The following is a 24098-nucleotide window of genomic DNA, read 5'->3' as shown; positions in this document are numbered from 1 at the left end:
AGTCATCCTTAATTACATGTTTAGAAAGAATTATTGCTGATTGCATCCAGTGTGTCTCTTTTACGTTTTGCCCTTTCAGTGTTGCTCCATACAAAAGAGATATAGAAATCCTCTTGTGCTGGAATTGGAAGCCACATATGGAATAGTTCTAAATTGTGGCACGATTGAGCAGGATACAGTGTGGTAGATCCTCAGCTAAGAAGTACATTGAAGCCAATTAAGCTATCAAATTTACACCAGCTTATGATCTGCCCCAATGACTCCTCCACACCATTGCTAACTGGTTGGGCTGAATCTTTAAATTGTTTAAGTTTCTTCAGAATATTGATGGACCCCCCAATTCTTCACTAGCCCTGACAGAACATCATTGGTTTTCTGGCCTGAGATTGGATTGATTTGTAATCTTTACATTAATTGTTTAAGAGTCTGAATGATCTATTATTAAGTTACATTAACTATCATTTATGTGTTCCTGATCAAACACTGTGCTTCCCTTTGCTGGACCATTTACTGTATCTCGGGGTACAGACTCTATTGATGACCAGTTTTAATTTTTATGATCTGCAGTCATGGCATTAATCATTCAGGTGGTCAAGCTCTGCTGAATCTTTCGATATTAAAAAAAAACAAAACAAAACTGAAATCCTCTCTCCTCTGTCAAATCCCCAATTAATTGCAATGTTTATTGAGAGTAATATTTTATATTACTGTAAACTATTTTAAGGTGTTTTGCTGTAGTATCCTTAATGTTATAACAAAATTAGTGACTGCACTTTGAAAGAAGAATCCATTTAAGCCTTGGAATGAAGGCTAAATTAAGAAAAATCTCTTACTAGACATTTACGTAACAGCAACGAAGGGTCCTGTGGCACCTTATAGACTAACAGAAAACTTTTCTGTTAGTCTATAAGGTGCCACAGGACCCTTGATTGCTGTTACAGATCCAGACTAACACGGCTACCCCTCCGATACTAGATATTTATGAATACCTTTGGAGAAAGTTAACTGAAAAGGTACTGCTTATTTTCTTCACTGGTTTTTAAAAACCAACTTTTTTCAGGAACATTTGTTTATTAAGGACTTTCACAAAGTTTTCTGTATACTTTATCACACCATCCTTATGGAGTCCATCAGTCACTCTTGGACACAAATGTCCTCCAACAGGGTTAAGTTAGCATTGCTCAGGAGGGAAGGATCCCATCCCCCCGGGAAACAGTCACCACCAAGTGAGTTGCAAGAGAATATTTATTTTAGGTGCTAATCTGGCCAAAAAACTGCAATCTCCTAAAATGAAATGTATCTTTGCCAGTAAAATACTAACTTTGGTATAAGACATCTGCAGAATTTGACCGTTTCCCAGAGTTGAGGAATACAGAGACATTATGTTGATATTTCTAAGACAGTTAGGTATACTCTGACAGGAAACATGTAAGGTCAAATCTGGGCCTTTTTAAACAATTTCACTAACTGAAACTGGAGAGAGCAAATCATCCACCATAACACTGAAGGTTGTTTCAAAGAGGATAACAGATCATATTCTGTTTGTTCATATACCACTGAGTACATGTTGCCATGGTTTTAAATGCATGCCCTGATCAGTAACCAGTTGTGCTTGGCAAATTTTTGGCACACGTGAATAGAATTAGTTTTAATATATGCTCTTGATTCACACGTGTCCTCCCTGCATTTTTTAAGGTTTTCTGAAAGTGTTAAAAGAAAAAAGTAGTCCAGTACCACTTTAAAGACTAACAAAATAATTCATGAGGTGGTGAACTTTTGTGGGATAGGCCCACTTCTTCAGACCATAGCCATACCAAGTCTTTACTGGATGTGAGTTGAGGTTCCTTTCCTAATATTGGGTTTCTTTTGAAATAACCGCTGTTATTATATTTGTGTGGAGCCAGCAAATTTTATACCCCTCTTGTCTGTGCCAACTTTAGAAAAACAATCTGTGACTATGCCAGTTTTATATTGTTGGTGTTGGGCATTACACAAGTCTGTGTGGGAACAGTGTGAAGCAAAGTATTGCTTGATGGTATCTCAATGAACTTGTATTTTGTTGGCTGATACCTCCTAAGCCAGCAAAATCAAAACAAGAGGGAAAGATGATCCATCTCCTCAGAGGTGTTTGTTTTTAAAGATTTGTTTTCCTTCTATCTGAGCATTGATGTTAAAAACTAAGTCGCTTTTATTTTACATAAAGGTGAAAAAATAGCAATTCTAGAAGCACAGAATAATTTACCTGTGACTTTATTTGTTGCCATGTCCCCCATTCCTAAGGCTCGAGGTCTGTGGTGCCCAAGCTGTGGTCCACAGACCCCTGGGAGTTTGCGAACTAGCTCTACGATTTCCAAAGGGGCAGGGTTTGCCAACGAGAGGAGGTTGAAAAGCCCTGCTGGGGGCTAGCGTACAGCCTGGGCCTGGCACAAAGCAGCACTGGTTTCGCTAGGTGAATGCCCGCGGGGTGCGAGCTGCCCACACGAAGTGCGTGCCCTGCTCGGGGCCTGGGTGAGCAGCTGGCGCGGACGGGCAGAGAGCGACCCCTCCGCCTGTGACGGGCACATGCCTCAGAGCGCCGCTGCCATTGGCTGCCCGACGTGCAGCTCGCGGTACTTCCTGCCCAGCCGCGCGCCGCCTGGGATGTGCGGCGCGGCAGCCCACTCCCCCGAGCGCGAGCGAGGCCGCTCGCTGGGGCAGGCCGAGGGGGCAGCCACGTTTCTCCCAGCGGCTCCCCCTGCCTAAGGCGAAGGGCCTCACTTCGTCGCCAGCGGCTTCGGCCCGGAGGGGGCTGTGGAGCGGCCGCCATCCTACCACCTGCTGCCCGGGGCTGGCCTCCTCCATGTCCCCTCCCCTTTGCGGCCTCCTCCAGCAAGCCCCCTTGGGCGCTATCGTCCAGCGCCCCCGGCCCACGTGACACACTTCGTCGCCCCCCTCCCCAGCTTCTGCGCGTAGTAGCCCCCGCCCGCCGGAGCGCAGGGCGCATGCCTGGGTTATGCAACAGCCCTGGCCGCCCAGGCCCCACCGCCCGAGTGCCGCAGCGGCAGGCCCGGGTACCGTGTAGGTGGCGGAGGCTGGGTCGGTGGGGCGAGCTCGCCGCCCGCGCCCCCCTCCGGGTGCTGGCCCCGAGGCCGGAGTGTGCGCGGCGTGGCGCGGCGCGGCGGGCCCGTGAGTGGCAGCGGGGGCCGCCGCCAAGTCCCGCCTGTTCCGCTCTCCCTGCTGCAGGCGGCGGCGGCGGGGTGGCTTCCTGCGCGCGGTGCCGCTCCCCCTCCCCCTCCCCCCGGCAGTAGGAGCCGCAGCGGCAGCAGCCCGGGTCCCTGAGCCATGGCTCTGTGAGAGCAGCACATGGCGGCCGCAGCTGCCATGAGCCCCCAACCAATCCACACAACTCCCCCCTGAACGGCACCTCCAGCAGCAGCGCCCCCGCCAGCTCCACCGCTCCCACTCCGCCCGCAACTCCAGCCACAGCCCATCGCCCGGCCAGCACCCAGACCCCGCCGCCGGGCCTGCACCCGCCCGCCGCCGCTGCCCGCCCGCCCGGACCTCGCCATGGGAGTGCAGGGATTCCAGGACTACATCGAGAAGCACTGCCCCAGCGCCGTGGTGCCCGTGGAGCTGCAGAAGCTGGCGCGGGGCAGCCTCGTGGGTGGGGGCCGACAGCGGCCCCCTCAGACCCCGCTGCGCCTCCTCATCGACGCCGACAACTGCCTGCACCGGCTCTACGGCGGCTTCTACACGGACTGGGTGAGCGGCGGGCAGTGGAACCACATGCTGGGCTACCTGGCGGCGCTGGCCAAGGCCTGCTTCAACGGCAACATCGAGCTCTTCGTCTTCTTCAACGGCGCCCTGGAGAAGGCCCGGCTCCACGAGTGGGTGAAGCGCCAGGGCAACGAGCGCCAGACGGCGCAGCAGATCGTCAGCCACGTCCAGAACAAGGGTACCCCGCCGCCCAAGGTCTGGTTCCTGCCGCCCGTCTGCATGGCGCACTGCATCCGCCTGGCCCTCATCCGCTTCCACATCAAGGTGAGCCACGGGGCCCGGCGGCCTTCCCGGCAGCGGCTTCCCTGCGCCACCAGCGCCCCCGTTCGCCGCGCTCTCCGGGGGCTCCTGGTCGCCGCGCTCCCTGGAGCCCCTACCTCCCCCAGAGCGCCCCCGCTGTGCGCGCTCCGTGGGCTCTCCACCTCCACTAGAGCGCCCCGACGCCCCCGCTCGCCGCGCTCCTTGGGTCCCCATCTCTCCCTCAGGGCGCCCGCCCGCCCCGCTTCTTGGTGTCCCCCATCTTCCCCGGGGTGCCACCGGCGCCCCGCTTGCCGCGCTCCTTGGGGGGGCTCATCGCCCCTAGCGCACCAGCGTCCCGCTGGCAGTTCCCGGCGCTACGGCCTGGGGAGGCTGCGATGGCGCTGGGGAGGGGTAGGGCTCTAAGATGGCAGCAGCATTGCCCTCCCGGTAATGTCCGTACCGAGTTCAGGGAGGGGAGGGAGGCTCGTGTATTCCCATATCTGCAAAATGTCGTCAAAACCTGGCGCTGCTGGCGGCTCGGCCTGGGAGAGGAGGTTCCGTGAGCTCCCTGGGAGCGGCCTCCCGGCTGGCCGACGGCAGCTGCACAACAGAAGGTGGCCAAAGTTTATACTGCTGCAGCTGCCTTCGCCGCCGAGCCCCTGAGGCTGGAGCAAAACCAGGCAGGCTTGCTGCCGCCTGGGAGCTGCAGGGGGCCCTTAGCTAGCGGAGGCGAGGGGGTAGTGAGCACCTTGGTGTCCTCAATCTCCCGGGGATTTTCTATTTATACCCACCTACCTACCTGTCAGCCTGCTGAGGGAAAATGAGGGTGACTTCCAGCGTCCCGGGAGAGCCCCTCCCCAGCCGAATTGCCCAAATGGGCCACAGAAAGGAAAATGACAATTTCAGCGTGCCTTCAAAATGGGGAGTAACAAAAACTTCATGGCTTCAAAAACAGGACTAGTTATGTTGCTTTTCCAGGGTTTTCCTTTTATCTGCTTCTTTCAGTGCATTTTCCGTTATTTGGTCTGCTTCCTGTCACTTTTAAGTGTCAGTTTTCTATCCTTATTTCTCCTTTCTGTTGTATTTTCTGTCCCTTTATTTGCATTTCTCTTCTCCACTCCACTTTTCGCTTCCCTTCATGCCTTCTCAGTGTAGAAACCAGAGAGCGCCCTGTTTACCCACCAACCCTGACTGATGATATTTTTTGGAAGGGGGGAGTGAATTTGCAGGTATCATCCTCAAAATGGTGATAAATTGACAAATCTTATTTATGAAGTTGGGTAGTTGCTTTTGCTCTAAGGCTGGGTGCAGTGTTCGGTGCCAAATACTCTGCCTCCATGTTCTTTTGGGGGCCATTGTTCCATTCATTTATCTGACTTGTAAAATGTCCTTTGCCTCCTGTAGTTCCTTCTTAGAAATATGCTTAGCTCATTTGCTCTACAGGTAACAATACGTTCTGCTTTTTGCATCTTTGTGTACGATCTTACATGTTTTTTGCCAAGAGTTTCAGTGGACCTTAAAACAGTTCCAAAAAAGTCCGTAAAGTTGTAGTGCACCTGATAGGCCAGCAACAAGTTGTATCATGAGGCAAGATGTTAATTTTCATTTAAAATGAAAATGTTTTGCTTAAGTGAAGTGCATTACTGCAGGCTAAAATACAGAAGTTAAGAATCTGTGGTTGAAAAGCTAAAAGTTACTTGTCAAATATGAAGAAAACCAGGATACTCTCAGGGAGTTCAATAGTTTAATCCATTTTTCTACGATAAATTAACACGAAGTAGTGTCATAACCTATTTGTCTTGTATACTAGAACTGCTTAATATACAGTCAATTATTCAGCTAGAGTTCAAACTGTTTATTTTAAACAAGTATCAATTTGTTCATAGTTTTGATTGCTGTTGGGGGCATTTCTGAGGTTTATAATTCTTTTTTTCTCTACCATCCCAACAGATGAAGGCTGTAAAATATTTTACATACAGTTTATTCACCTTTTCCGATTTTTAGTAATCTTACAGTAATGTTGATTTAAAATTGTGATGCGTATAATGAATATTGTTTATCACAGAAAGAAAATTTTGAATCTAAAACCTAGAATGAAAATTCTAGCAATTTGTTTTAACTTCCACAAAAGAGCAGAAGTTGGAACACACTAAATAGAAGCCAACTCTATTATTTCTGTAGTTTACTAAATATTGCGTGTCCATCAGAGTTGTGCCACAGATCAGTAACTGGAATGTAGCATTGTCTAGCTTTTGTGCGGTCACTTTTGGTAGATTACAGTATAGCTCTAATTCTGTGGAAGGATAACTCTAGGGTTGGGACAAGTTTCCATAAAGATTGCTTTCTTGAAAGAGATTTGAAGAAGTGATTTTTTTTCAATGTTTAGCAATAGGGAGAAACAGCAAAATAACTTATTTTCTGGAATTTTGTGAGGCTGAGAGACACGTTAGATTCGCAGAGGAAGATTTACAGTTTTATTGTCCATCTCATACTGAAGGTCGAGAGGCTCAGCATTAAAAAAACATCCTGCATTTTAGAGGCAGTTAGAGCTCAGCCTAAGCTGCTGGTGGAAGTCCCACCCCTTGATCCCATTGTAACTGGTGAAAATTTTTATAACTTTGTGGATTCATGTATCTAGTGTACTGATTGGTTAACAGGAATGACAGACATAAAGTGAGTTACTATTATTGACAGGTTAGTGTGAATTATCCTCCTGTTCCTGTAGGTTTGTATTTTTTTTTATGTGAGAGCTTGTGGCTAACAGGAGAGGTGAGATTCCATCTTCCTGTGTTAATCAGATATGGCATATACCTGGAATAAACTGCCCACCAGGATAGAAAGTTTCTCTTTCACATTAGTCTCTCTTACGTAGTACAAAAACATTGAGATGTGACATTTATTTAGTTAAGGACTATGGTTGCTTTCGCTGTGGTGGTAGCATGATGGCATTTTTAAAAGTTTCTAAGGGAAAGAACATTAAAGGTTGTATGAATGGAAGTATCAAGTTTGATGTGCAGTTCTGGTTATAACTGTCTTTTTGTTTTTCTGGGATGTAGATAATAAGGTTAGGATTATTTTTTGTTTAATTTCTCCTACGAGATGCCTTTGCTAATGTTTAAGTGGATTCTGTGATCTGATATCAGGGTGCATAATGTGCAAATTCTGGATGCTGAAGAATATTTTTTGCCTTTGAGTCCCAGAGACCTGAGGATTTCCGAGCAGTAAAATAAAGGTTTTATTTCTTACTTAAATAGATGAGTTTATGGAATGTTTTGGCACTATTGGCTGATAAACATGCAACAAATCAGCAATATGTTTTAACCAATTGTAATTAATTTTTTCATAGCTTGTATCTACACGATCACATTTGTCGGTCAGGGGTGTGGAGGAGAAATCTCCCGATCTTGACAGACATAAGTTTCACTGACAGCCACTGGTGTGGACACCTATATTGGTGAGAGATGCTCTCCTGCCTCTTAATTTGTTGATGGGAGACCTCTCTGGACATTACATTGCCACAGCTGCAAGGGTACAGCTGTACCATTGGAAGGTCTCTAGTGTAGACCTAGCCCGGGTCACTTAAGCAATACGTAAACTGAATTTGTATGTTGTTTCTACTATTTGAAGTACATAAATGTATGTAAAGTTGCTGAATTTGACAGCTTGATGGCCTGAAGCTGTACATTTACGAAAAAGAGGAGCTAGCTACAGCATGAGTTTCTCTCTGCCACGGTGCCTACAACTTGACCTGGGGAAAAAAACAAATTTAGCGACAACAGCAGTTCATACGTACTGAATCCTTGGCCATTTTTATGAGGTTGAGAATAAAGGATCAGTTGTGGTGGATTTTGTGGACACCCATCTCTTGCGGAACTGAATTTATCCCACCAGAGCACTTGGAAGGTATCAAAGAGTAATCCTTTTTTAGTCACTGCCAGTTTTGGAGAGGTTGAAATTATAGGCCTGGAGATGGAAGGAAGGCAACGCTGTATTGTGCTCCATTTATTTGAGCTGGCCAGCCCTCTGTGAACTGAGAATTTGTTTGTAATCCTAATAGATGACCAGTTTATACAATTATCATACCTGATTGTAAAGATAGGAGTGTATATAGCGATGATTTTAATATTAGACCATATGTTTTCTGTTTTTTATTAATAACTTATTTTCAGGATTATCTATTTAAACTCACTTAGCTATGCTTTTATTCTCGCACACTATTTTTGTTTATTAGTCATAGTTCTGGTGTTTATTGTATAATCCTCAAATATAATCCTCAAATGTACTCCTCTCCTGTTCAACCCTTATCTCAAACCCCATCATGCTCTTGCTTCAGAATTTCTGGCAAAGCCTTGGGGGGGCAAGAGTAAATGGAACTTTTTTATGCATGTGCATAAGGCGATAAAACCTCACTGCAGAATGGAGTATCTTATTTTACTTTGGCGTTTTTAAAGAACATTACTTTTGAGAACAGTTGTAAAAAGTTTAAAATATGATCTTATCTTCAGAAATCTTATGGTGTTAAGGCCTTCCTTCACTCTTACAAACTGTTTTGTGCTAAGAAAAATTTAAATACTTCCCACCCAGAGCTTTTTAAAAGAATTTTACATTCCTTGAGCATAACATAAAACAGTTTCTGTGGGAAATTAAATGTTGTACCGATCCTTATTTTTCTCTTGAACTACTGTTTGTTGTCCATTGACTGACATAAATGTAATTCATGAAACAAACTTGTTTTTATGCGAAGCACGTTTTTTAGCATTTAAATGATTAAGCAGTGCGTGGACCTAGCATTGTTAGTACTTTGGCAGAACCTCATTTTCTTTTGTGTATGTGTCAGGTAGTAAATCTTAAATTATTTTCTCTTGTGGCATCATTTACATATGACTTAAACTTTAATTTTTGTCTTTTTAAGCACTGATGATAGTTTTAAACTACTTGCTGTTTTCAGATTATTTCTGATTTTTCACCTCAGTGCTTTATTTTGGCATAATAAGCATGTTCAAACTAGCTTGTGTACAAGTTTTTGACCTTTTATCTCTAGTTTCTATACTTATTTTATATTGGCTTGGGCTTTTGTAAAACTGAAAATTTTGCCATATCTTGACAGGCTGTCATTACAGCTCTTCATCATGTACAGCTCAACTTTTTTTTTTTTTTGAGTAACACAAAATAATTATCAGAGAGGTAGCCTTGTTAGTCTGACGAAGTGGGTCTTTTGCTCACGAAAACTTGGGCTCCAAAATATGTTAGTCTGCAAGGTGCCACGGGACTTCTTGTTCTCAAAAAAAGTTGTCCAATAATATGAGCCCAGCATTTGCATGATACATATCTTGCTAGTAACTACAATTAATTCTATTACATTTTTCATAAAAATTGTGCTAGTAACATTCTCAAGTTGAATATTTTGTAGATACGATTTTTGAACTTTTTTTTTTTGGGTGACTGCAGGCTAGTATTGTCTCTGACAACTTGATAACCTGTATGAAAGAGTTTTTCAGTCTTACTTGGACATGAACAAAGTAGTCACACACGTTGGTATAACTAATTAGATACTTTAATAAATGTCTCTTAGGATGTTACCTTTGCAGTGGGTACTTTGAGAAGTTTCTGTGTACCATTGACCTTAAATGCAGATTACAGGAATCAGGATAACTTTGATATGGAGTTAAAAGTTGAAGTTAAAAAAACTGAGATGGTAGATGAGTATAACTTTTCCCCTATTTCCTTGATTTTTAACAAATATACCAAACGTATTTTCCTTCAGTAAAAGTTTAAGAAAATAGTACATTTCAGCAAACTTTAAATTGACTGTATATGCAAAATATCAAATAAGATGCTGATGGTCCATTATCTCAAGCCATGGTTTCTAAATATGGGTCGGTCATGAAGTTAGGTGTAGAAATGTTGAATTTTTACCTTTGTATCCTTACCAAAGTTTGATAAAATATGACTTAACATGCAGATACAATGAAATATTAAGCAAAGCACAAGGGCTGCTTTGCTTCAACAACTTTTAAATTTTGTTTTTAGAACTAAAACATCTTTTTACTAAATAATAAAAGTGTTAGTTTAAACAATTCTAATTGGACTGAAGCATGGTAATACAACTTTTAAGTGTGTTATCATAGTGTATAGGAGGCCTGGTCATGGACCAGGATCCTGTTGTGGTGGGTACTGCAGAAATACAGAGCAAAATGACAGTCCATGTGCCAGGGTTATGTTACAAACTAACACTTAAATTTGGTTAATTTATCACTAAATCTAAGTTTATAACTGGATAAACGGGTGAGTGAGATGAGTGGAACTGCTATTTTACCTTTATTATGTTTGCTCTTTTTCTTAGGCTTGAATAGGTATCTCAAGGTATTTTACTATTCATTGCTTTTAAATTTAGATTCTTGTTGAGGCTAGGTTGTACCAGCATGAAAACTTTCAGCCTTTTACTAAATCTGACTAATACTTTGGGATGTTGGTAAAAAAACAGAGGGGAAAGGAGTGAGTTTTCATAAACACTATGTTTTATTTCAGTTTGTTCAGAGGCTGATGTTGCAGTTGTGATCTGTGTAATTTCTTGGAGTCATAGGAAGTTCAGCATGAGGAAAGGCTGGCTATAGAATGTTGGATATTTTGTCTAACTATTTTTAAAATTATTATTATACAATACCTTTGTCTGATCAGGAAGTTTACTTATTTTCAACATCAGAAATTGGTCTTTTATTTGACTTACTTGAGCCCTTTGTAATTATGTTTCCATTGGGACCATTCATGTTTTAGTCCTTTCAGTGGCTAGGAAGGTACATCCTTGAGAGTATTTTTTTCCAGTAGGTTGGCTGATATTTACTGGTGTGTAATAGTGTATTGTAAAAAAGTATTCAACAGCTCAGTATTATTGCACTTCAGTTTTTTTAGTATCATTTCTGTCCTAATACCTTTCAGATCATAGTGTTTTCACAATGTTATCAGTAACGTATGAAATTTCTGATCAAAATGCTTTCTTTGGATCTTTGCTTTATTTTAAACTTGTTCCAAGTGTTTAGTTTAAGGAAAACCTGCAGCTATGGATCTCAGTGTATCATACTAAATATGAGAAAAGACTGTTAATGCTTTTTTCTCTTGTTTTCTAGGTTGCACAGAGCATTGAGGATCACCATCAAGAAGTAATCGCTTTCTGCAGAGAAAAAGGTTTCCATGGTTTGGTTGCATATGACTCCGATTATGCATTGTGCAACATCCCGTACTATTTCAGTGCCCATGCCCTAAAACTGAGCCGTAATGGGAAAAGTCTCACAACAAGCCAATATTTGATGCATGAAGTTGCCAAGCAACTGGACCTGAATCCGAACCGCTTTCCTATTTTTGCTGCTCTGTTAGGTAGGTTAAGTAGTAAGAGAATTTTACATAATGTGACTACAGAAACTTTGAAACTTTTATTTCTATTAACAATAAATGATTTGTAAAAGGTGTGTGTCTATAGTACCTTTAGCAAAGCTCTTTCCTTGTATGACCTGTTTCCCTTTCCATTGTTTTTGAGCCATTGTGTTCTATCACTCCATATGCACAGCGACTTTAGGTTCCCTGTGGCACTGACTTGTGCATGTCTATGAATGCAATCAACTTTTGAGTCTCTGGATGGGTGCTCTGTGAATAGCTACAAAGATTGTGAACAGAGTAAGGCAGATCTCTTATGGAAATAAAGGCATTCCGTGAAAGCCAAAATTAACCAAAATTTTTTACTTCATGAATGGGAACAAAGTTTTCAGGCATCTTTAGTCATATTAATATAGAGTATTTCAGCTCTACTTTAATTACTGCGGTTTGTCTGAGGAAGCTTTTAGCTGGGCAGATACACTTGTGTACTCTGCCAGTGGCGTCCAAAAGGAAGGCACCTGATCGGCACATACTGCCCCCCCCAGCCCCACTCCTCGTGGCCAGGCACCCTATCACCCCCACAGCCGAAAACCCTACCCCTCGCCACCCCTCTAGACTCACTAGAGTCATTCAGCTCCAAGCTGCGCAGCCTCAAGAGCTGGTGTCAAGGTTCTGGGAGCTCTCACAATGGCAGCTCAGGCACTGCGCCACATGGTGCTTGGGGGTGCATGGCTCCAGCAGTGCAGTGCCCCAGCTGCCACATCAGCCTGCCAACCTGCATTTGTCACAGTGCTTTCCTGTTCGCCACGTGTGGAGAACGGGGAGTATATTGGACGCCTCGGCTCTAAGCATTCATACTAATAATGTTGAGTTGTGTGTAGGTATCTTGCACTTCCAGGGAAATTTTTATCTCCGATACAAGTGTTGTACAAACATGGCAGTGCCTCAGATGCCTGGATCGCTTCTCTGTGACTGAGTTGGATTTGAGCAGCTGTTTAACTGCGTGACAGTTTATGTCCAGAACTGAAAAGTATTGTATTTAATTAAAACTACAGGGAAGTCCTGATAGGTAGAATGTAACTGTCTACTGGAGTTTAGCTGAGACACTCTGGTGGTACCTGCCATGAGATCTTAAGTGACTCCAACCAATGAAGACCTCAGTTCCATGTCTCATTTGAAAGTTGTCAGTTCTAGCAGTGCAGAGCTGCCAGCACCATTCTAGCACTTGGTTCTGTTACTGACTTGCCATCTATTGCAGCACTGAGATTTTTATGGGAGACTGCCAAAGACTAAGACTTATATAGACCATTGTCCTAAGTTATGTCTGGGCAAAAGGTATTTAATGTTTTTCTTCATGGTGTGCTGGATAGAGCACCAGACTAGACTGAGAGACTTGGATTTTGTTTCTCTCCCCTTCTCTGCCCCCAAACCCCCCCGCCCCCACTCCGCATTGACTGGTTGAGTGACCTTGGGCAAATTTCATAATCCCTTTGCTTTAGTTCTTTCTCATCTGTAAAATGAGTATGCTTCAGGAGCTTTGAAATCTATAGTTGAAAAGTGCCATGCGTTACTCCCTTGATATGCTAATAGTCATATGTACTCACTTTATCAAGGCTAATTTTCCTACTATGAAGTGAAGTCCAGCTTTAGATAGGAATGGAAAGAGCTATATAGTAGTGAATGATTAAAAAAGGACTTGAAGTGTGCCATGCAGGAAACAGATAATATTTCTAATCATGTCATTTCATGTTTCTTTTGGTGTCAAGAGTAGATATCACAACCACCCTCCAAGTATATAAATTACTATTAATATGAAGTACAGGTTGAAGAGCTAGTGGTATTAGGAGCTTTATGTGGATGATAGTTGGTAATGCTGTTGTTTAGAATGTATCTAAACTGACATTTAAATTAAAAATAGTCTTTAATATTTGCTTTTACTAGAGAAAAACCTGTTCTGTCTGGCCGTTTCTACACAGGCCACTTCCTTTGGAAGTGGCATGCTAATACACAGAACAAAAGATGCTAATGAGGCGTGGATGAAAAATTTTGGGGAAGAAGGGGCCTCCGGAAGAGGGACTTCCTTCTGGAAGCACCCCCGGGGCCGCGCTTCTACATGGCATTTTGGAGTCCGGAAGAACGGTCTTCTGGACTCCAAATCACGTGACATTATGCTAAAGAGGCACGGGAAATTTGCATCCGTGCCTCACTAGTATCTTTCGCTCTGTGTATTAGCATGCCACTTCTGAAGAAAGTGGCCTGTGTAGAAACAGCCTCTGTGATTTAATGTTTTGAATAACTTGTAGAGATGTTGAAGTATATTCCACTGGCATTTATAAAACCAGACACTAACTCTTTGAGATTTAAAAAAAAATCTATCTATCTATCTATCTATCTTTATTTATTTTATTTTTTTACCAGGTATTTTTGTGGCTTGCTTCATGTTGGTTCAGACCTTGAATGATCATTGGCTAACATCTTGATTTAGTATTTTCCTGTTTTGTGGCGTCAAAGGTTATGTCTACACTAGGAAGTTTTGTCGACAAAACCCAGGAACGTCCATATTCCCAAGGCATTCTGTTGACAGTAAATTGATGGAATGCAGCACTTTTGTTGACAGCGTTTTACTGCTCCCCCATGTGGCAAAACACCTCTGACAGAAGGGAATTCTGGATGTTCCTGGGAGCCTTCTGTCAACGGACAGGGCTTTTGAGACACCCGGCAGCCCTGTCTGCTGGGCTTCTGGTTGCCTGTTTTGTCGAGAGAGCGGCTGGGCAGTCCAGCTGTTCTCTGTTGACAGAGCAGATCGCTCATTCGATTCTCTTGGCATTCTGACTGCAATCTGTTGACAGAAGTTCAGTCAGAAGATATCTTCTGACCCCGACGGTAAAGTCTGTTGACAGATAGCTCTAGTGTAAACATAGCCTAAATGATGTAGCTATAGAACATTTTTTTTTATGGCCCCTGGGTGCTTGAAATGTAGGATTCTGCAGTCTTATCAGTACTGTGTTGTTCATCTTTTGAATATTGTGATGCATGTTACTGAATTAGGCACTGCAGTAATATAAATAATTAACAAACTCATAAAGGTTTATAGGAAGGGTTGTTGGTGTATTTGTTTATAATGTCACTAAGGTATCTCAATTTTGAGATATTCTTGAAAGATAGCGTGTAATTCTAATAGAATCTTAAATACAAGTTAAGTTGTAAGTAATTTGGTAAAAATTTAAAAGCAGTGTGTCTCTTGTAACCTGAATAAAACTACAGATGGGCTGCGTGTTTTTTGATTGCTCAGACACGGCCTCTGTGATTTCTAGGGTGTTCTCTAAACCTCATAGATGTGCAAGCATTCCATAGTGGTAAAGATGCCTAAGGGCTTGTCTAAGTAGCGTAAAGAACTGCCATTATTGTAGTGAAATAATTATTCGATTATGGCTTTGTTAGTATAACTCCCCTTTGTGAACACACTATTCTGGAAAAATTAAAATTAAGGTAAAAATCATCTTTGTGTCTAGAACAGCTGACACTTATTTCATAATAAATTACTGCTATAGCTGAATAAAGTAATTTATATCAGAATAGTGTGTCCAGATGGGAGATTTATACCAGCATAGCCACAACAGAATGATGATTTCACTTTAGTTATGCTGGTCTGTTTTCCTGTTTAGAAGAGCTCTTGGTGTTCCTGATTTTACTCTGTTACTAGTTGCTGGCTCCCTGTTAAAGTTCACTTTTTGGGCTGAAAGTTTTTATACTTGCTGCTACCAAAAGGAGAATTGTTTTTGAAACATTGAGGATGAGAGAGCCTCCACCATTATTGAGTATGAACAAAGTGAAGACAAATGGTGACCTCTCTTTGAAAAAAGAAACAAAATAGTTGGGGTTAAAAAGTTGAAACTTGGCAAGGAAGTCTTTTTGAGGGTTCCAGCAAAGTGTTTGAGTCAATTTTTGGGGTCTAAAACATGCATTCTGGGATAGGCATATGGGTACATACATACAGATCTCATAGAGCTAGAAGGGACCTTGGGTCATCTGGTCCAGTCCCCTGCCCTTGGCGGAACCAAGCACCATCCCTGACAATTTTTCAGTCTATTTGCCCCCGAAGGATTGGGCTCTCAACCCTGGGTTTACAAGGCCAGTGCTGAAACCACTGAGCTATCCTTCCTCAAGCTGCTCTGGTAGTTTTCCCTAACTAGAGAACGTAGTTTGTATTGTTACGGCTTAGTTAAGCTGTGTATTGTAGGAAGCAGAGTGCTTCACATATTGGGCTGTTAAAATGCTGCCCATGGACACCCTCTTTTGAGTCGTTTTTGTGCATCTGATCAGACTCAAAAACAATGGGAGTTTGGATCCCTTCAGTAGATATTGTACACTTGAAAAACTTGGTGTGAACCTTAGTGGAAAACTAAGCACAGTGTGAGGTATGAGGCTCTTATTCAGTGTACTCCTTAGAGGGGACAAAGTCTTTAATTGGCATCTCACATTTTTATTTATAAAAAAAAAAAAGAAAAAATTTGAGGTTGAATAGTTAAGTCCTCAGATCAGGAAATGGAAGTGTGAAGGTTGCTTGCGTAACCTTAATCTCTTCCCCATTGTGCGTATGTAATATAAGGAGTCTAATTACACATGCACAAACAAAATGCAGATTTTTGGTGTTTGTAAAACTTTTGATACATTTCATAGTGTGTAGTATCTATATATGATATATTAGACATAGTAACTAAGTTCAGCTGCGTCTTCTACTGTTCATCTTGAATTTTATTTAAAAATAAAGGAGAAACGATCATGTGCATATATATAATATATATATATTAGCAGTTTGATTACAAGTTCACAGAGTTAATCAGATTGACGCAAGTGGACGTGATAGTGTTGAATATCAGGCTTGAGGGCTGGAAACATACTTATTTAAAATGAAATCTTAGATTGGGCTGAAGTTGCTGGGAATCACTGAGAAAAGCCTTCTACTTTCTGATGTTGAATGGCTTTTTCGGCTTTGAGTTGGTTTACTGATTCTTTCTTAAGTTGGACTCCAGTGACTTAGGAGTCTGTAGCGATGGAGTAATTGCTCTGTGCAAATGTTTTAGTCTTTTTCCTAATAGTCACATATAAGGACAAATAACATAATTTCTCTCCTTGGCTACGTCTACACGTGAAGCCTACATCGAAGTAGCCTATTTCGATGTGAAAACGTCTACACGTCCTCCAGGGCTGGCAACGTCGATGTTCAACATTGACGTTGCGCAGCACCACATCGAAATAGGCGCAGCGAGGGAACGTCTACATGCCACAGTAGCACACATCGAAATAAGGGTGCCAGGCACAGCTGCAGACAGGGTCACACGGCGGACTCAACAGCCACCTGCTCCCTTAAAGGGCCCCTCCCAGACACAGTTGCACTAAACACCACAAGGTCCACAGAGCCGACAACGAGTTGCAGACCCTGTGCATGCAGCATGAATCCCCCGCTGCAGCAGCAGCAGCCAGAAGCCCTGGACTAAGGGCTGCTGCACACGGTGACCATAGAGCCCCGCACGGGCTGGAGAGACAGCGTCTCTCAACCCCCCAGCTGATGGCTGCCATGGAGGACCCCACAATTTCGACGTTGCGGGACGCGGATCATCTACACGGTCCCTACTTCGACGTTGAACGTCGAAGTAGGGTGCTATTCCGATCCCCTCATGAGGTTAGCGACTTCGACGTCTCGCCGCCTAACGTCGAAGTTAACTTCGAAATAGCGCCCGACGCGTGTAGCCACGACGGGCGCTATTTCGAAGTTAGTGCCGCTACTTCGAAGTAGCATGCACGTGTAGACACAGCTCTTGACGGCAGTCTCAGCAGGAAGTGAAGCATCTGAATGGACAAGTAGACTAAACTCCTAAAATTTGTCCATTTAGGTAAGGAGTGAGATATTCTGCTTGATTCGTTTGAAGGATTTTGAACTGTTTTTTGTCTCTGCAGTTATTAAAGTTGGCAGTCCTCAAACTGTGATGCAGAGGGTATCCTCTGGTAGTGTGGAGAGGGTGGCTAACAGCATGGTGTTGGTTTCCCTCAAGTTACTTCAAATTCTTTCCTTTCCTAATATTAATTTTTTTTATAAATATTTCTGTAGTTGCCACAGCAACACGTGATTTATGAATGGGAAGGAAGAGTTCAGGCCTGATCTACACTGAACAATTAAGTGTACTTAGCTTCATTGCTCAGGGTTATCCAGAAATTCGGCATTATAGTTAGGTTGCCCAATGTAGATACAGTTAAGCTGATAGAAAAATTCTTCCGTTGAGCTAACCACAACCACTAGGAGTGGTGATACTGAGAATCCACTTCCATCAGTGTAGGAAGCATCTACATTATGGCAGAGGCACAGTTGTAGTGCTATATGTGTGCTGCTACTGTAGCAAATGTAAAGTGGAGATACCCTAAGATGCTGAAGCTGTGAAAAAGTTTGAAAAATTTTGCTTTAAATAATGTGACAGCACTAGAGAATAAGCCTGTTGCGTTCTTCAAATGTATTAAATATGAAAAAACACTTTGCTACATTTATGATGTTAAATTTAACCAAGTCTGTAAGGATTTATTATGCTTTGTAAAATCCATTTTTAGAGCTGCTGTAATCTGTGGCTTTGTCATCACTGAATCATTTTCTTGCTGTATTCAAGTTGTTGCTTCCCATTTCTGCAGTTACTTTTTTTCTGACTACAACGTAATATGTTTTGGAAGATCAAAATTTAATAAATTAACTTTCCATTTTGGTAAATGGGTTTAGGTGGTAAATGACCACGTAGCTTGGTCATTAATTTGCCAGACCTTTTCATTCTCAGTATGACTAATTGACTGAAGGTAATACAGATTGAACCTCTCTAGTTTGGCACTCTCTTGTCCAGCAACAGCCGTAATCCGACATGATTATAGTTAGCCGGATATCCACTTATAAGGTCTGTTTACAGCCACCAGTCCTGGCTCTCACTGTTTTGTGCTAAAATTGGCGGTAACTTACCCCTGAATGTCTAAGAGCCCAGTTAGCGGTGGAAGTGTTGATAATGCTGCTAGACAATATTGACTTCCTGTGGTATGGCAAATTCTCTCAATTTGGCATTGATCAGGTCCTGAGGTTGCCATGCTAGAGAGGTTCAACCTGTATTTACTAAGTAATTAGTAAAATGGAATTCTTTAATAAATGATATTTAAAATTAGCTTATAGTAAAATTAGCAAATATAATGAAAATATTGGGTGAGAATAGCTTCAGATGGTGGCTTTGTTCCATTTTTGAAAGTAGAATTTTATTAGGCTTGTTTCCAGCATAGTCAGACCAACCGGTTTGCCTCATATTTCTTGTGTGTGTTGTTTACTGAGGGCAGACTTACATTGGAAAGATTTTTCAAAGGTGATTGGACAGGCTACTTGGAAAATACAAGAGCTTTATAAAAGAGCAGTCCTTAGTATTATGAAAGTTTCCTTACAGTTTTCTGCAACCTTATGTCAAAATGGCTTCGTCCTGTTACTTCAGATTTGGGTTTTTTTCTCCTTTTTTTTTTTTTTTTTTGGTTTTTTCCTCCTGTTGGCATCAGTGAGGATTGGCAGCTTTGATTATTTTTGGAAAGTGTCTGCTCTGTGTTAACTTAAAGACCTTTGAGGACTATATTTGAATTTCCTTAATCTTGGTATCTAGCTGTAATCTGGGAACACCTGTGGTTTGGACCCCAGTGCTATTATGATGATCTAAGTTTAAATAGATTTATATACTGTACTGTTTAGCACAGATTTAACTTGTAAACATGAGAAATGGCAGAGCGCTGTACTGTGCAGTTAGTGGTTTTCTGCTTAATTACACGTGATAATAAAAACAAAATAACAGTTTAAATACAGTGCATGAAGCATTTATTTTATGACATGTTATGTACACACATACACGGTACTCTGTTTTGAGCTGTTCATATAAAAGCTTGAGTAACAAACTTCGTTTTCTCTTTATTATGGCAAACATTCACGGTTTGAAATGTTCCGTAATCTGGCATATCCTATTTCCCAAAGATGCCAGTTTAAAGAGAATGAATCACATTAACTTAAATAAGAGATGGCTGCAGAGTTTTAGACACTCAAGTGCATTGTATAGAGTTTGGAAAGGCTCTCAGCCAGGAGGGGAAACAGGGTTAAGAAGTGTCTGCAAGGGAAGTTTTAAGAAGTTACCTTTTTGACTTCTGGAGAGGTTGCGTCTCCCACAGGAGTACCAGCTCTTTCTGTGTTCTGAGTTAAAGTGATTCCAGATATAAAGCTTTACAATAGATTATAGTAGTATATACAGATCATTCCAGGGGGAAAAAAATAGAACATTTTGGCTATTAAAGGTTAGATAATATCACATTAATGTGAAAATTCAAAGATAAGGTTGGATTTGAAAAATCTGGAAGTGCAGAGTTAGTATTTGGCTTTTAATATAGGACCTTCACGTTCTGGAAATAAGTGCCCTTCTATAACAACACTAAGTTTTATGGCATAATAGATTCTTGTTTACAAACTTAACTCCTCCCCTGCCCTCTAGGATAAACCTATATTTATATGGATTTGACTGCAAATCTGTTTTGCTGCAGACTCAGTTTATACAAAGTGTTTGGTTTTTAAAGGTGTACTTTTTTAAAAGTTCTGCATGTTGTATATTCTAGGTAATCACATTCTTCCTGATGAAGATTTGGCTTCCTTTCATTGGAGTTTACTTGGTCCAGAACATCCACTAGCCTCACTTAAGGTACAAACCTAATCTGATTTCTAGCAGTTAAACATCATAGTCCATTATAGCAATAAACCACAGCAATTTGTGCTTAATAGGCATCTGATTCACATCTTAGGTGTTTTTGAGGTACAGTAATGAAGACTAGGCATCATCAGCTTCTGAGAAACAAATATACCAATAGATACCTAATGACATGTGGGTGCAAGGTATAGTACTCTAGTCTGCACACCTTTTAATGAACTGCTTACACTGTCATTTACCTCAGTACTAAAATTGGCCCCTTATTTGTAATAAAATATTTAAAATTTTGAATATAATTTGAAAAATTTTTTGAAAATTAGTTGGACATCTAAATTCTCTGACTTCCCATGAGTTTGGTTGTCCTGTCTAGAGCGATTCATGGCTCAGTGACCAGTTTAATTCTTTCTTTTGGTTAAATACTAGCTTGAGGACCCTTTTCTGTCATGAATTAAAAATAAGCTAAAAACTGCTGCTGTGAAAGAGTGGCTGGCTTCACTGGGGAGAGGCCACAATTCAGAACTGTCACTTTTCCTCCTCTTTACTCAAATACAGTTAACTGTTTCCCCTGTCCTGAAGTTTATAGCATAAGCACTCAACTTGCTGACCTACATTTTAGGTTAAAATTATTAAAATAAGTTATTTTGACTGTCTCTAGAAACCTGAGGCTGGGTAAGGGAAACCGTTACTACTTCTGCCATCCCAGCTAAATGTGGAGGTAGTGGAGCATTTTTTAAGCCTAATTTTGATTTAGAAATTGGAATTGGGCACGGATTTATAGCTCCCAATTCAGTTACTAAGCTGCAGCTTAGGGGAGAGGAAAAGAGGTACTCCTGGCTCTTTAGAATAATCCTGTAGTGCACTGGTTCTTAAAATGTCGTTATGGAGCCACAAGAGACCCACCAAGCCCTCCTCCATCTATTTAAACTAGATTGTTAGAGACAGTCATTCTGTGGTTAAAGTCTATGGAATGGAAAAAAAGTAGAATCAATAGTTTATTGGAAAAGAAATTCCCAGAGTTGTAAAAACCCATCTCTTTCTTATTTAATGGGGTCTAGGGATTTTCCTTGCTGTTTCAGATGTCAGATGTTCACCAGTGGGAGATGGTTTACAGATGTAACATTAACTGAAGGTCAAAATAACTGGTTCAGAATATGACTTCAAAAAATATGACCACGGTCATGTTCTATAAGATACTTGCCAAATATATGCTCTACGTTACTTGCATATTATGAAAACAAAATAATTCTAATTAAGATGTATTCTGCCTTGCTTGCCTTTAAATTAACTTCATTCTTTATTTAAAAGACCTGCCAGATACTTCCAAAACTTTACTTTTCTTTTCTTTTCTTTTTCTACTCTTCTGTGTATATCAACTGCTCTTTTGCTTTTCCATTTGTCAGATATTGCCTTCCTGAGTTTCTAAGATAACTAACTTAACATGGCTCAATGCCTTTAATTCCATTTGGTGCAGTAGCATCAGTGATATCACAACTCTAGCATTTGGTTAACTGTCGGTGTGACAAAAACAAACACAAAATACTTTTTTTCTCCCACAGACACTAAAAAGCCCCCAAACAAACCAATCCTGCCACCATGTTTACAAGTTGAGGGGGGAGAGCGGCTAGGTGCTAGGATCGAGGCAGAGAACCTTTTGGGTTGGGGACCCACTGACTCAGACAGATCACTTGGGAGTTGAAACAAAATCCTCATTGATGGGGGCCAGGGCTGTGGGGTTTGGGTGGGAGAGAGGGGTACAGAAGCAGGCTAGAAATTGGGGGGGTGGGTGATCTGGGCTGGAGTGGAGTGCCTGTGGGGGTTTGAGTTCCCATCGACTTAAGTCGGACTGCCTCGGCACTTCAGAAAACCAGAATCTGGCTTTTTATCAATAAGAGAGACAAGATACGTTATGGTCCCTGGAAGTGTTTTCTTTGTGACATTCTCAGTCCTTTTTATTGTGCAGTAATAAAGTAGTGATGCTATCAAGAGTGAAGCTTTGTCTTTCAGCCTGCTTTGAAGCATACAAGGAGGCAAAGTGTCAGCAGTGCTGTTGGAGAAAGTGTAATAATTTTACTTTACTCCATTTGCCCAAGAATTACCAGGGTGAGGTGGGGGAAAGCAAAGGTAGAATAACCTTTTCTCCCTTTTTCAAAGGGTTAAGTGGCTGAACCAGCTAAGTTATAAGCCTCATGAGCAGTAATTTGCAGAGGGTGCAGGAGAAGGCAAAACTCCAATCAGAATTCTCAGAACAGAGCCTCCAGCTTCCCTTGGCTCTCTTGCTAGATGTTCACTCCTTGAAGGTTTGAACCTTGCTGTTTTGACTTTGACGTCATTCAGTCAGCTAGAGAAAAGTGAACATAACGCTTTGCCTGCAAGAACCACCTTCCCTTTGGAAAAAGGGTGGAGCAGGAGTGGGCAGTAAGTAGCCCACAGGCCAGATGCAACTTGGCAGGGTTAGGCCCTCATAGGCCACCGGCCACTTTATTTGCCTGCACGTATGGCTGTTCGCAGCTCCCTTTGGCTGTGGATAGCCAGTTGGAGTTGCAGGAAGCAGCGTCCCAATCTGTGCTGTTTCCCACAGCTCCCATTGGTTGGGAATGACGATCTGCGGCCAGTGGGAGCTGCAAGCAGATGGATATGTGGATAAATAAAGCACCAGTGACCTGGCAAACTGCGTCCCCTTTATTGCCACCTGTGGTGTGGAGTATTATGGTTAGCTTCAAGGGAAGAGATCTGAATTGCTATTGCTGCCACGGAGGAAAGAACCAAAGAAGCTATTTAGAACAAAAGTCCTTTGGGTCAAGGGCTTTGGCTGTTTGTGTAAAGTGTTTGGCAGGCTTTCAGTGCTACAGATAAATTATTGTGTTTGGAATGAAAGATATTAAACATCGTGCTAATCAATCACAAAGGCCACTGGAATGACTTCCTAAATGGCAACTGGAGCAGGAAGCGGATTTTTAGGCGGAGTAGGGGCAGAAACCACTAGATGCCATGTGAGAGGTCAGTCACGGTGCTTGTGTAAGAAGGCAGGAATCCTACTGCTACAGATTTGAGTAATCTATCATTCTAGGTGTGGACTTTTCAGGGGAAGCAGAGAAGAAAAGAGCTCTTAGCAAAGAGAGCTAAGGGCCTGAGATGTGTTTATGGCACTCATAATCAGTCATAATAAGGACCTTTTTGATGCAAAGGTCTGGAACGATCAGTGGATCATATAGCTCCCCATAGCTCTTTCTGTTGAGTTGGAGCCATGGGAACTGTCATCTTTTCCTCCCCTGGTCTGATTTTTTTTGCCTTGGAATGAGCTGGACAGGGCAATTCAAGAGAATGTGGCACCAATGAAGGGCAGTTTCCTTGTAGGTCTGTGAGGAATGTAGTCCTAAAGTCAAGCACCATTGTTACTTTGCTTCCAAAGGGATTTGCCCTAAGTTGTGTCTGGCAAGGCTACTCTAGAACAGCCATCCTAATTTCAAGTGAATTGTCTTCCAGTTCAGGCAGTCACAGGGCTCCGTAGGCAAAGACTGATTACAAAATTTATAGCCCAATGTAAATGAAAAATGTTCTTTGGGGCAGTTTCTGTAGCTACCTTGTAGGGTAACACCTGTTTGGGTTGAGTAAATAGCTATCTGATCATCATCCTTGCCTCATAATCATGTGACTGTGTATGGGTCATTGGAAATTTATACTGAGAGTGGTCTCATGTACCTGGAGATGTTGGAATCTATTTTAGATTAACAGTAGAAGAGAGTCCTACAGAAGGACATTGAGCATCTGAGGATTCTTGTGGCTAAGCATGCCCAGAACATTTAGCTATGTCCTTAATTGCCTCTTCTGGTTCTCCAAGATTTTCTGTCTTTCAGATTAATGGCCCAGGTCAGCTGTTCAGTTAGGTTACAGAGAATCTCTCAAACTGCCTAAAACAAAAAAGCAATCCTGTAGGGCTTTAAAAACTAACAGAATAATTTATTAGGCGATGAGCTTTTGTGGGACAGA

The 24098-nt window shown here is 42.2% G+C and overlaps 1 protein-coding gene across 1 annotated transcript in view; it reads left to right on the top strand.

The window, feature by feature from the left end:
* The first annotated feature begins 2919 nt into the window (after positions 1–2919).
* FAM120A (family with sequence similarity 120 member A) overlaps positions 2920–24098 on the top strand; it is a 123534-nt gene continuing 102355 nt past the window's right edge. The window contains exons 1-3 of the mRNA XM_075005005.1: positions 2920–4020; positions 11121–11367; positions 20023–20105. Coding sequence (XP_074861106.1) covers positions 3547–4020; positions 11121–11367; positions 20023–20105 — 804 coding nt within the window. The 5' untranslated portion in view covers positions 2920–3546. The remainder of the gene's footprint in view (positions 4021–11120; positions 11368–20022; positions 20106–24098) is intronic.

The sequence above is a fragment of the Carettochelys insculpta genome, chromosome 11, assembly GCF_033958435.1.
Source record: "Carettochelys insculpta isolate YL-2023 chromosome 11, ASM3395843v1, whole genome shotgun sequence".
NCBI classification, from domain to species: Eukaryota; Metazoa; Chordata; order Testudines; family Carettochelyidae; genus Carettochelys; species Carettochelys insculpta.
The sequence above is the reverse complement of the archived record's forward strand: the minus strand, read 5'-3'. Positions and strand labels throughout refer to the sequence as shown.